This window comes from Carettochelys insculpta, chromosome 1 (assembly GCF_033958435.1).
Source record: "Carettochelys insculpta isolate YL-2023 chromosome 1, ASM3395843v1, whole genome shotgun sequence".
Classification (NCBI taxonomy): domain Eukaryota; kingdom Metazoa; phylum Chordata; order Testudines; family Carettochelyidae; genus Carettochelys; species Carettochelys insculpta.
This window is the reverse complement of record NC_134137.1, coordinates 270,386,830-270,400,488: the sequence shown is the minus strand read 5'-3', so window position 1 is coordinate 270,400,488 and position 13,659 is coordinate 270,386,830. Positions and strand designations below refer to the sequence as shown.

General features: G+C 51.1%; 1 protein-coding gene across 5 annotated transcripts in view; it reads left to right on the top strand.

Annotated features, from left to right (window-relative positions):
- Nucleotides 1-245: 245 nt before the first annotated feature.
- AKR1D1 (aldo-keto reductase family 1 member D1) overlaps nt 246-13,659 on the top strand; it is a 36,545-nt gene continuing 23,131 nt past the window's right edge. For 4 of the 5 annotated variants that reach the window (XM_074983813.1, XM_074983814.1, XM_074983810.1 and 1 more), the window contains exons 1-2: nt 246-343; nt 4,454-4,621. In XM_074983813.1, coding sequence (XP_074839914.1) covers nt 323-343; nt 4,454-4,621 — 189 coding nt within the window. In that variant the 5' untranslated portion in view covers nt 246-322. Of the gene's footprint in view, nt 348-4,453; nt 4,622-13,659 lie in introns of all 5 variants that reach the window. The other variant, XM_074983812.1, reaches the window with a different exon arrangement.

The following is a 13,659-nucleotide window of genomic DNA, read 5'->3' as shown; positions in this document are numbered from 1 at the left end:
TGAGTATAGCCGGGTCAAGGTCTAAGGTGTGTTTGTCAAACAGTTTTTTATTTTTCTGCAAGGCTGAGTTAACAGGGCAGCAGGGCATTGGCTCATGGCAGATGAACTTACAAGGCTTCAAACACAGTGAGTCTGAAAAGCCTGCCCCCTCACCTCAGCCCCACTCACCACCCGTGCACTGCTCTGACTCACCTCCCAACCACGTGCCCGGCTCTTGCTGCAGCTCACCACCCCTCACATGCAGGTCCAGTTCAACCCGGCTGCTGGCTCACCACCGGAGCACGCCTCTGGCTCAACCCCTCTGCCCCGGTTCAAGCCCACCATGGCACAGCTCACCACCCCTGTAAGTAAGTTATAGCTCCACCCCCCTGCCTGCCCAGGTTCAATCCTGCCCCCCCATGTGTTGCTCTGACTTAACCTCCCCTCCCCAGTTCAAACCCCCCACTGCATAGTTCAACCACTTCCCTCCCGCCACCACACGACTCTGACTCAACTACCCTCCTGGCTCCCTTGCAGCCCCTCCCATGGCCCCAGCCCTCTGCCAGGCTTCACCCTCCTCCAAATACCTCCCCCCACCCAAGGACTTACCTGTCAAAAGGGGCTTCAGGAGCTCTTGCTGCTCTCCAGCTGCAGAACGTGCTTTCTGCCATGGAAAAAGCCACTCCTTGACTTATGCAAAACTCCAGTTACATGAGGGTGCATGGGAATGCAATCCTTGTGTAAATTAAGGGACTACTGTAGTTTGTGTGCCATGGAAAAATTGGAGAGACAACAAACTGCAGATTCTGCAATCTTTGATTTGCTTTAGTAAAATAAGTGAAGCAGATTATGCCATCTACAATAGTAGGGCTTTGCTTAGAAGAGCTTTGGCTAAATGCTAGAAGAACAGCCTAACAGGAATTGTAGAAAGGTTAAATTTAATTATGCATGCTGTTGCTGCTGTTAAGGGAACCAAATCTCGTATGTCAGGGTATACACTGTTGACCCGTTGCATTAGAGAAGAAATCCACTCCTTTTCCTCCCAGTCCAGATCATGTCTTAAGCAATATATATTATGAATTTTACTTTACTTTCTTCAGAAGCATCTGGTACCAACTTTTGCTGGAAGCAGAGTACCAGATTAGGTTGGTAACCAGTGTGTGGCTGTCATCCAGAGTGAATAGTGTGTAGTACATGACTGTTTGCAGTGCTTTTTGACCATAATTTCTGAGCTGTCTGCTTTTTGTAGGAATAGTTTATCTGGATTTTGCTCCCTGATAGTTGGTAATGTTTTCTGAGGACAGCAGCCAGAATTTTCCATATAGAAGTTGGTTATGTTCCAGTTATCAATATTTTTCCAAGAAAAAGTTGCAGTCCAGTTTCTAATCTGTCAAAGTAAACAATTCTAAGAATGTCCCCTTGTGCTACTGGTGCCCTGACTGATCTGACTTTTCTTTTAAAAAAAAAAAAAAAAAAGAAAAAGTGCTTTTCTACAGCCAGTTCCCTATTTCGGACACTTGTTCTCCTGCCACTTTATTCAGAATGGAGGCAAAGAGAAGTAGAGTTTGGGAGACAACTAAGCTTCCGGAAATTTAATATGAAAATCCACTTGCAACTTCAGGCCTTTTTATAAGGGATAATTTGCGTCTTGGGACATAGGTCTTCTTTCAGTATCTAGTGGACCAAGATTCCTAAACAGCAATTTGAAATATTAAATTATGCATTGGAATTTGCATATTTAATCTACAGCTTGACTTGAGCATGAGGTAGTTAAAATCCAGTTCATTCCCTGTTCTTCCCAGCATCCCCATTCTCCTCATGACAAGTCTTCCTCTAGTTTGAGGAGAGCTGGATACCATTGGCCAAACCAGCTGCTCAAGACCAATGCAAACTGCCTCTTTCTGTCAAGTGTTGTCTGTGCAGCTCCCAAACTCTGCCAGCCTGGAAAAAGACAGCAAGACTGACAAGCACACCTACACTTTACTGAAGTGAGAGACATGGCAGCATGTACTAATTCTTATGTGGTTTCCTGGCATTAGTCTATATTTATTTACCTAGTGATCACAAAGTAATAGTCTTTAAAGTGCTACAGGACTGCTTTTTTGTTTCATTAGGATACAGACTATCATGGCTACCTCTCTGTTACTCATAATCATAGTACTAGAACCCTGTAAAGGCATGGCACAAAAGCATGGCCTGTAATGACCTAACTTTGTCTTCTATGCATGTATGCTTGCAAAAAACAACCAAAAAAAGTAATCTGGTACAGTCCACTAAAATTGTCTGAGTTTAGCAGTTAACCTTCCCTGCTGCCCTCACATCTATTGGAAAGCTGAAGAGGTAGGTTGCAGAATTAGTACCCCATTTTCCCACCTCATTATCTGCTAGGAAGCTCTTCAGTGGGAGGAAAGGAACAGGGTGATAATTCTCTCCCTTCCAGCAGATGTAGAGATTTAGAGCGAGACCAGACTTTGTGGACACCCATTAGTTGACGGCTGTTAAGAAAGATGGAAACATTTGGTGTGAAAGGGACATCTGCTGTGGTAAGAATCCCAAAACTCTCCCTGAGATTTCCATCTTCAGTTTGTCTCTGATTAGCAGGATTAGCCTTTTGGCTATTGAGTGGATAAAACAGGCCCATATGCGGGGGGGGGGAGAGTGTTGTACATATGGACCCCCCACAGTGAGCCCTGCCCTTCTCCCCCACCCTCAGATCTCCAGCTGCCCCTGCTTTCCACCACCTCTGGTGTGCACCCCCCATGCACCCTACTCTCCAAACAGCCCCCTCCTCCCCAGCTAGGCCAGAAGAACACTCCCACTCTGACTGAAAACCCCCTGCTCAGCCTGAACCCCGCCCAACTCAGAATGAATGCTCCCCCCCGCCTCAGCACAAGCTCCCTACCTCGATTTGGCCCAAACACATCCCACTCCACCCCTGCTCAGTTTGTAACCCACTCCCCACTTGGCCCAAGGACCCCCAACCCTACCTCAGCTCATCCCTTTGGCCTGGGAGCGGGAGGATTACCAGAGCAGGGAGTGGGCAGGCAGCGGCAGCAGCAGCCCCACAGGATTGCCTCCCTCCCCAGCCCTCACCGTGTGGCGCTCTGCCTTGGTCTTCCAGCCTGCTGAGCCCCACTTCTTTGCGAATGGCTGGGAGGATATGGCGGAGCGCCTTGTGGCAAGCATTGCAGGGCAAGGGAGGCCATGAGATGGTGATCCCCTGAAGCTGCTGCTACCTGCCCACCCCCACCTGGTAATCCCTGGTGGTAAGGGAGGTGTCAGAGGTCGGGGTGGGGACAGAGCACGGAAGGGGTGGGATGGCCCATAGAGTGGGTACATTTGCACCCCCCTCGCTTATGGGCCTGCAAAGGTCCAGTGAGGTGCTGACTAGGAGAGAGAGATGGGCTGTTAGTAGTGCTCTGTGTAAGGACTTCAGTGAGAGAGAATGCAATAGAGAGCTGGAGTGCATGCTGATGTCACAGGGAAAAGACTGTCTCCCAGGCGAGAAAGAAGGAAGCAAAAGTGGGAACAAATGAAAACTGCAGTAAGAAGGCCTGTTTGCATAATCTTTAGGGCAAAAAGCCCTGGCAGTTATCAAAAGTATTCAAACAGTGTCTCTCATAGGGCTCAGTAAATACACACTGAGCAAGAAAAATGCCAGTGAATTTCATTTGTGTAACAAATATTCTTCTCTTGGGTTCTTAATGGCTTGTATTAAACACACTTATAAGCTTGAGCCTTCTTAGGGCCAGCTGTTTTAGAGAACTAACTGGGACTGGAGGATGCACATCCAAGAGTTCTGAAGGAAGTCCTGAATGAAGTGGCTGAGGTGCTATTAATGTGCAGACTTACTGAAATCTGTCCTATTGGTGGACTGGAAAGCAGGAAATAATGTGCAGCTGTAAGGTCTGGGATGACCCAGATAATTAGGTGAGAAACATCCCTCAATGAACCCAAAAATCAGGGCACATGAGGTAGAGTATTGATCAACTGGCTAAATCCAGAGTGAATGTGGAGAGTTGCTGCCTTTTTGCTGTGTCATAAAGGCGTGCACCACATTAAATGGCTATATCTGTGATCTTAGAGCCACATAACTGTAGTCCAGCATAATTACCTCAGTATGCATGAGCTGTGCTGTCCATCAGTGGAAGGAGCTCTCCTGCAAACTGCATTGTCCTCATCAGCACTAAAGATGGCATGAGTTTTGTTGCTCAGTGGGGTGGCTAATTCACACCCTCATATAACGTAATTTATGTTAACCTAGGGCTCTGGCTACTCTACAGCTTGACTAATAACAAGCAGTCCTGTAGCACCGTAAGGACTAGCATATTTATTTATTAGGTAATGAGCATTCATGTGTAATGAAATATTGCCTGGTGCTTCCCACTCACACAGGTGTAGCCCCGTGCCACTGCTGTTCAGATGAGCACAAACGAAGTCATAACCGTGTTGCCCTTTTCTCTTGTCTCATTAGACTCCCAAAGGTACCTGTGCAGAATCAGTGAAGATTGCCATTGATGCTGGTTATCGCCATATTGATGGGGCCTTACTGTACTACAATGAGCATGAAGTGGGACAAGCCATCTCAGAGAAGATTGCAGAAGGAAAAATAAAACGAGAAGAAATCTTCTATTGTGGCAAAGTGAGCAGTTGCCTCAGGCTACTTAATCTTACTCCTGTGATTTATTTTGTGGTTGTTCTAGTGGCCTGAACATGCAGTACATTTCCACAATGTAGAGTTGAATCGTCCAGACATTTCAGTATTCTTTCAAATGCGAGCTCCTGAGGTTTTGCCTATCGTTAGTCTCTTACAATGTGTACAGTAACTCTTTCATCACCCCGCGCATATACATTTTCCACTGCATGCTTTTTGAAACACAACCGCTTGAATGAATCGTTTTAAAGACTCTTAAGCTACATCTACATTAGAGACCTTTTGTTGACAAAACCAGGGTTTTGTTGACAAACTTGTGGCACATCCACATAAAAAATATGTTCAGTTGACAGAATGCAGCACTTTTGTCGACAGACTTCTGCCTCTCCCCAACAAGGCAGAACACTTTTCTTGGCAGAATCTTTCACGAAAAAAAAGCCATGTGGATGCTCCAGGGGGCCCTCTGCCAACAGACAGGGCTTCTGCGACACTGGGCAGCCCTGTTTGCTTTGCTTCCAGTTGGCCATTATCCTTACAAAGCAGCCAGGCAGTCTGGCTGCTCTGTCGACAGAGTAGCTCAACAGAGTGATCTGCTTTCGTGTCTGGCTACAATCTGTCAATAGATGTTTTGTCGGAAGATCTCTTCCAACAGTAACTTCTGTCTACAGATTGCTGTAGTGTAGACGTAGACTTAACATGTTTATGTGGAAGGGCCTGAGGAAAATCTGGCAACTACATGGAGTCTTCCAAAAAGGAAAATGCTACCTATAATTTTAGGTTTAACTTTGACAGTAATTTTATTCACCTGTATTTCCAAGAAAAACTCCAGGTAAAATCCGTTTTTTGTCATTGGATTTATAGCTGAAACTCCATGCAGAAAACAGACTCATGGTGATGTAATTGTGTGCTTGATTTCAAGAGCGGGAAAAGCTCCTGAGAGAGAATCATGAGCTGGTTTAAAATTCAAAATCTTAAATCAGAATTTTTTTCTGAAGTCATCCAAAGTGAAATGGAGAATTTTGGTTCAAAGTATTGATACAGGGATTTAACTTTAGCTGAGTCTTTGGTACAGTGGTGATGCCAGCTCAGTGATGCATGAAAAGAGCTACCAAGCTCAGGCCAATTTCTTACCGGTATATGTCCATGTTATAGAATATCCTAGCATACTTAAAACAGTGCTCCTGCCATCTTCCCTTAGCTGCACAGTGACTGTTAAATGGTGCCCCACAAAACATGGGTTTAATAAATATATTGGACATATATTAAGAGTATGCATTCAGTATTTTGTACTGAACAACTGTAGCTGTTTACTTTCACAGCACCTTCCATTCCAGGGGTGAAGTACTCTGCAAACAAGGATTCAAAGCCACAGTTTCTTCTTCAAGTGTCCCCGTGGGTGCTCCACATTAGGTGTCGGGCTCGCCCGGCGCCGCAGATCGGATCTTCCAAGCAGTTTCTGCCGGACCGCGCATGCGCCGGTGCGCGCCACTCCCCCGCGCGCTCCCGGCCACGTGCGCGATCCGGTCCCCGCCAGTTCCTCTTAACCGCCGTCGGCTGCAGACGGAATCCGAACTAGGCTAAGGCCAAGTAGCGTATTCAATGACTTTAACTGTTTTTCTTAGGCTACTGCAAGTTAGCCGGTTGTTAGTTGTGTTTTTTTTTTTGTTTTTTTGTTTTTTTTTTTTTTTGAAAAATAACTACAAGCGGGACAGCTTCAATCCAGTCCCAGTAACAAGCGCCGGAGGCCAGGAGCATCGGGCCATCAGCCCTCCTGCTGAGGCAGGCCATCGGACGGGGAAAACAGCACAGGGAAGGTGCTAAGTACCCGCTTAACAACTGAAAGACTCACCAACAATGTCCTCTTCAGGATTTAAAAAAAAATGTGAGTCCTGCCCAGAGGCGATTAAGGAGAGACAGGGAGATGCGGCTTAAAATGCTGCTTTTGATAAGGCCCTCCAGCCAGACGTGCCGGAGCGGCCGCAGCAGGAGGGACCCTCCGGGGCCCATAAAAGGACAGCTTCCTCCCTCACTCCATCAGCGCAAAAACGGAGGAAAGTCTCCCCAACCCGATCCCTGCCAGCAGCAACAGCGAGCGGGACGGGAGGAGCGAGCAGCCCCCAGCCACAGCAACAGCTGATCGGCGGCGGCACGGAGAGCCACGTGGAAGCGGCTCAGCCTCCGATAATCAGCCAGCCGCCCCGCACCGCAGGCAGGGCGGCGGCTTAAAACTGCTTTTCATAAGGCCCTCCAGCCAGACGTGCCGGAGCGGCCGCAGCAGGAGGGACCCTCCGGGGCCCATAAAAGGAAAGCTGCCTCCCTCACCCCATCAGCGCAAAAACGGAGGAAAGTCTCCCCAGCCCGATCCCTGCCGGCAACAATAGCGAGCGGGACGGGAGGAGCGAGCAGCCCCCAGCCGCGGCAACAGCTGATCGGCGGCGGCACGGAGAGCCACGTGGAAGCGGCTCAGCCTCCGATAATCAGCCAGCCGCCCCGCACCGCAGGCAGGGCGGCGGCTAAACAAGCGCCGGTACCGGCGGCACCGCAGGCAGCGGCACCGACCCCCGGGGAACCGGCAGTGCAGAGCGCGCAGGCACGCAGCCTGCAGGCACCGGAGGACACCGCACCTGCGGCACCGCCCTCGAGCGTGCCGAGCTCGGTGCGGACGGGGCCGGGATCCCCTGTACGTCAGGGGGCGGAGTTACCTCCTCAAGGGAGGGGGAAGGCTGCACACAAGAGGAGGCATTGCAGCCCCTCTCCGCACAGGGCTGTGGAGTTGCTTTCTCACAGCCCTCCGCTTATGTTGCAGACTCCAACCAGAAGGCAGGGGTCCCCCCTAGCCTACCCGGAGCCCCCTTCTCCATTTTTTGCAACCAGCCTCACCCTGGCTGGGACCACCTTCACCCTTCCTGGGGTTTGAACCGCTGGACTATTATGCAAAATCGCTCTCTCCAGCCCTCCCCCAGACGCAGAGGGTATGCACCAAGGGAGTGGTCTAGGTCACCTTCCCAAGAACAGTGCCTATACTGCCATGGTCGCCCCGACCACGCGGGGCATAGACACCATCGGCTATCTACTAGGGAAAGATCCCCACAAACGATCTCGTACCTCCGAGGGCAATTGCGACCGGGGACAGAGACTCAAGCATCTCAGGGGGGACTGGTTATGGAACCCCGAGATTTTCCCTCGCAAACCTCTAGTGAGAGGGTGTACCATCACCAGCAGGAACCGGAAGGGTCCAGAGAGACGTACCCCAGCGGTTCCTCGCTCTGCTCCCCGGATGAGGCTACGGCCCCGGGGGACGTCCATCCTCCGGACGATCTCAAACAGTTCCAAGAGCTGTTTTACGAGGGTGGCCTTCACGCAAGGCATCCAGACAGCTAAGGTGCAAGAGAAACACCATAAGCTCCTCAAAAATCTGAGACCTCCGGCCTCCTCCAAAATAGCAATACCGCTTGATGACGCAATCTTGGAGTCTGCCACTATGATATGGCAGACTCCTGCGACTATTCCGCCTGTCCACAAGAGAGCGGGGGGAAAAAAACTTCGTGCCGACAAAGGGCACAGAGTTCCTGTTCAGCCACCCACAACCAAATTCCTTGGTGGTGGAGTCGTCGCAATGTGGGGGAACAGACAAACATGCCAAAAAGCTAGAGCTGTTGGGCAGAAAGGTCTACTCCTCCTCCACTCTACTGTTGCAAATGGCAAATTTACGCAGCGCATCTAGCGAACCATAATTTCAATAACCACATTAGGTTAACCTCCCTCATGGACTCGCTTCCAGAGGGCAAGAAACCAGTGCTCAAGGCCATCATGCAAGAAGGCTACGCGGCCTCGAGGACGGGAGTTCAGATCGCCCTGGATGTTGCGGACTCAGCAACAGCGTCCCCAGTACCACAGGGGTTATGAGCAAGGGCGACATCAACAGCACCAGCAGTACAGAACTCCCAGGCGTCGTTCCCAACACAGCCGTGCGTCCTCGGGGCAGGGCCAAAGGCCACAAGTTTGACACACAGATCCAGGGCTGCGCCATCACTACCATCGCAAGGTCATCCGAAGCGGTTATTCCACCATCGCCTCCGACCATTCTATAACGAGTGGCAAAGGATCACCACAGACAAATGGGTGCTGGAGATCATAGCCACGGGGTACGCCATCCCCTTCCAGTCGCTCCCGCCGCCATGACCTCCACCCAGGCCCCACCTCCAGGAGGCCTCCCACGTAGCGAGGCTCAAGCAGGAGGTAGACCATCTCATGCTCATAGGGGCAGTGGAAAGAGTGCCAGAGCAACTGCAAGGGAGAGGGTTCTACTCGAGGTACTTCCTCACGGGGAAAAAGACAGGGGGCGGGAGGTCCATCTTAGATTTTCGAGGCCTCAACCGGTACCTGCGCAAGCAACGCTTTCGGATGATCACAATCGTCTCCATCCTTACGGCACTAGACGATGGAGATTGGTTCGCAGCCCTCGACTTATAAGACGCGTATTTTCACATAACTATTCATCCGGCTCACCTACGATTCTTCTGGTTTTTCATGGTAGGCAAAGAACATTTTCAATACAAGGTCCTACCGTTTGGCCTCTCCTCGGCCCCCAGAGTCTTCACCAAGCCCTTGGCAGTGGTGTCAGCCTACCTGCACAGACGGGGTATTTATATTCCAGTATCCGGATGACTGCCTACTCAAAGGGGCCTCGAAGGAGGAGGTACTACGCATAATATGCGTCACAGCAGGCACGTTCTCTTCGCTCGGCCTGGTTATCACTCTGACAAAATCAAAGATAGACCCCACGCAGGACATAGAGTTCGTAGGGGCACGCATAAATTCTATTACAGCGAGGGCGTATCTACCAGAGACTCACTTTCGGGCCGTCGGCTCCCTCGTGCAAGTCTTCACCTTCAGCCCTACGGTGCTGGTTCTGACGTGCTTACAGCTGCTGGGCCACATGGCAGCAGCGACGTTCGTAGAACAGAACGCCAGGTTACACATGCGCAGCATGCAGCACTGGCTGGCGAGCGTATACAACCCGGCAGCACACACTGTTCACAGGGTGGCGTCGCCCACAACAGAGGTGCGCAAATCCCTGCAATGGTGGGTAAACCCCGAGAACCTGCTAACAGGGGTACCCTTCCACCAACCACACATATTGGTTTTTCTTACTACAGATGCCTCCCTCATAGGGTGGGGAGCGCACATGGGCGAAGAGGTGACGCAAGGGCTGTGGTCCTCCACGGAGCAGTCACTGCACACAAATATACTGGAGCTCAGAGCAGTGTTCAACGCCTGCGGACACTTTCCAGGCCATATAAAAGGCAAAGTAGTCGGGATCAGTATAGACAATACCTCCACCATGTTTTATATAAATCGGCAAGCAGGAGCTCGGTCCCGTGCCTTATGTGCAGAAGCAGTCCGGTCGTGAAACTGCTGCATCGCCAACAATATAACCTTGAAAGCCTCGTACTTCCCAGGCGCTCACAATGTGAAGGCAGACCAGCTGAGCACGCGTTTCGCACTCACGCACGAGTGGCAGATCCGTCCCGATCTGCTGCAACCGATTTTTCATGCATGGGGTTTTTCCCCAGATAGACCTGTTTGCTACTCAGCACAACAAGAAGTGCCCACGATTCTGCTCCAGGGCAGGACTGGGACGGGGGTCCCTGAGGGACGCCTTCGCGATCTCATGGAGGGGCCCCCTGCTTTATGCTTTCCCTCCCACAGTGCTCATCCACAAAGTGTTGCAGAAAGCCAGGAGGGAAGGAGCCTGAATGATCCCGATAGTCCCAACGTGGGATCGACAGCAATAGTTACCCCTACTCCTGCGCATGTCGGACTGGCCACCGATGCCCCTTCCGGTGGCGCCGGATCTGCTCACGCAAGCCCAGGGGTCCATAGTGCATCCGCACCCCCAAGGCCTGCGACTACAAACGTGGTTAATCCATGGCTCAGCTCCCTAGAGAGCACATGTACGGAGGAAGTGCAGCAAGTCCTAGAAAGTAGCAGGAGGACTTCCACCAGGAAGACCTACAAGCAAAAATGGACTCGCTTTACGGCATGGTGTTCTACCAAACAGCTAGCCCCCCTTTTCGGTGCCTATGGCTGTGATATTAGAGTATTTACTGGACCTCGAGAGGAGGACTCTCGCTATCCTCGTTTAAGGTCCACCTTGCCGCCTTTTTGGCATTCAGACACGGAGAGACAGGGCACATGGTGTTCGCCCATCCCATGGTTACCAGGTTCCTTAAAGGGCTGGTAAACCTATACCCCCCTCGGAAACCGCTTCCACTTTCGTGGAACTTGGACCTGGTGCTTAATGCGAAAAGGGGACCACCGTTCGAGCCTTTGGCCACGGTTTCCCTCTGCCTCCTTATGATAAAGACGATCTTTCTTCTCGCAATCACGTCAGCTCGCAGGGTGAGCGAGCTTGCGGCAGTTATGGCAACGCCACCCTGCGCTGTTTTTTCCAAGGAGGCGGTAACCATACGGCTGCATCCAGCCTTTGTTCCTAAAGTTTCTTTCTGAGTTTCATACTAACGAACCTATTGTTTACCCTCGTCTTATCCAAAGCCTCATAACTCTAACAAAGAGGCGCGCCTACACCTCCTGGACGTGAGGAGGAGCTAGCTTTCTATATAGACAGGACCAAGTCCTTCCAGAGAACGGATAGACTCCTAGTCTCTATCGCTCCCAAATCAAAAGGAGAATGTCTCTCTTCGCAGAGAATCTCGAAGCACATCGTATCTTGCATAAAAATGTGCTACAAACTCAAAAAGACTCCTTTCCTGGCCATGCCCAGGGCTCATTCCACTAGGGCGGTGGCAGCATCAACAGCCCTTTTTCAAGGGCGTTGCGCTAAAAGACATTTGCAGAGTGGCGACCTGGTCAGCCTGTGACACCTTTGCCAAACATTACGCCCTTCACAGGGTATTCCAAGAGGATACCCGTCTCTCGACAGCGGTCCTCTCGGGGACAAGCTGCACATAATCCGATTACCCACCTCCTATCTTGGATTACTGCTGGGTAGTCACCTAATGTGGAGCACCCACGGGGACACTCGAAGAAAGAGAAGTTACTCACTGTAGTAACGGTGGTTCTTCAAGATGTGTCCCCTTGGGTGCTCCACTACCCGCCCATCCTCCCCGCTCCGGATCTCTGTTTAGCGTTTTTCAGGAGCATCCGAGGCGGTTGGTCAAGGAACTGGCGGGGACCGGATCGTGCACGTGGCCGGGAGCGCGCGGGGGAGTGGCGCGCACTGGCGCATGCGTGGTCCGGCAGAAACTGCTTGGAAGATCCGATCTGCGGCGCCGGGCGAGCCCGACACCTAACGTGGAGCACCCACGGGGACACATCTCGAAGAACCACCGTTACTACGGTGAGTAACCTTTCTTTCACATAGCTTTAGAGCTAAGGCCACATGTACATGACAGCCCTATTTCGAAATATATTATTTTGAAATAATACAATCAGATACAAAATGCATTTTGAAATAGCACCCTGCTATTGGAGTCCCTAAGGGCCTATTTTGGAATAGGTGTTATTCTTCAGGAAGCGAGGATTACTGGGATCAAAAAAATGCACCCATTTTTTCAAATTTGTTTTGAAATAGCGTGTGTATCGTTTAGGCTGTGGCTACACTACCTCTCCCTTTTTGGAAGGGGCATGTAAATTATGGCCATTCAAAAATGCAAATGAGGCACTGTTATGAATATTCAGCACCTTGTTTGCATAATGACTGCCACCTGGCCTGTTGATGGTGTGGATTTTGAATTAAAAATAGCCATGTAGCTGGGGTTCCTCTGAAAGGGTTCCTGATTTCAAAAGCACTCTTCTTCCCAAACTTTGGCATTTTCGATTGGCCGTAATTTATATGCACCTTCCAAGGGAAGGGTAGTGTAGCCACAGCCTCAAGCGCTGCCAAAGTTATTTGACATAGCCTAAGTGAACTCTCAAAAGGTTAGAGAGCAAGACCGTGGTGAAGTTGTGAACAGACTTCTCATTCTGTGCTCTTCAGCTAGACCAGGGGTGGGCGATAATGTTCACAGAGGGGACAGTCCATGAATTTTGGTCCTGGTTGTGGGCTGGCTGTGGGCCCCCAGGAAGGAGCGGGGTCTCGGGCAGAAGGGGTGGAGCTGGGGGCTACAGAGCAAGACAAAGAGAAACACAGGGTCTGTGCTGAAGTGTATACAGTGCCTTGGATTTTTTTAGGGGAAAAAAAAAAAAGGAGCTGGTGTGCTGTACCGCTGAGGTTCCCATGGCTGGGGCTACTGCTGTGGCTCCGCACCGCTGTGGGGCCTAGGCCCTCCAGCTCCTAGCCCCGCAGTGCTGCGGGGCCAGCAGGGGATCTGGCAGCCCTGCAGCTGGGAGTTGGCTGGAGTATGGAGCCCCACCGGCAGCCACAGCTTCAGGAGCCCTGTCCAAGGGAAGGATTGGTACGAAGGTGCTGGTATGCAGTACCAGCACGTGCCGCCACAAAAAAAGCCGTGTGTGTGCGCGCGCGCTTCTACTGGGTAAGCTTCTGAGAGAAGCCTCCCTCTGTCCCTTTGAGGGAAATCTGTCCTGATCTGTTTGTCTCCCGCTTCCCTGCTCTGCAGTCCTGAGTCGCTCACCATCCATGCTTCAGACTGGAGCAGCCCTACCATCTGTCTCCCACTGCTCTGCAGAGAAGGGGTACAGAGGCAGAGGAACACCCTGACTTCAGCACTATCCTTTCCCTTTCACCCCTTCCCCCCCTACACAGCTAGCAGGAGAATCCTAGGAGCAACTTTGCTGTGTGTCTCCCAATCCCTGATCCCTGCTCTGCAGAGAAGGGGTACTGAGGCAGGGAAACATCCTGACTTCAGCACTATCTTTTCCCCTCCACTCCTTCCCCCCGCTATCAGGACAATGCTAGGGGCAGCTCAGCCAGCAAAAGAGCCAGGTGGGGAAGGGACAGCTGAACAACCCCTTCATGCTAATGGGGCATGAATGCAGCATATGTCTTCGCAGTTTTGAGCTTAAACAAAAACTTCACTGGATCATACAGTGAGACAGTGGGT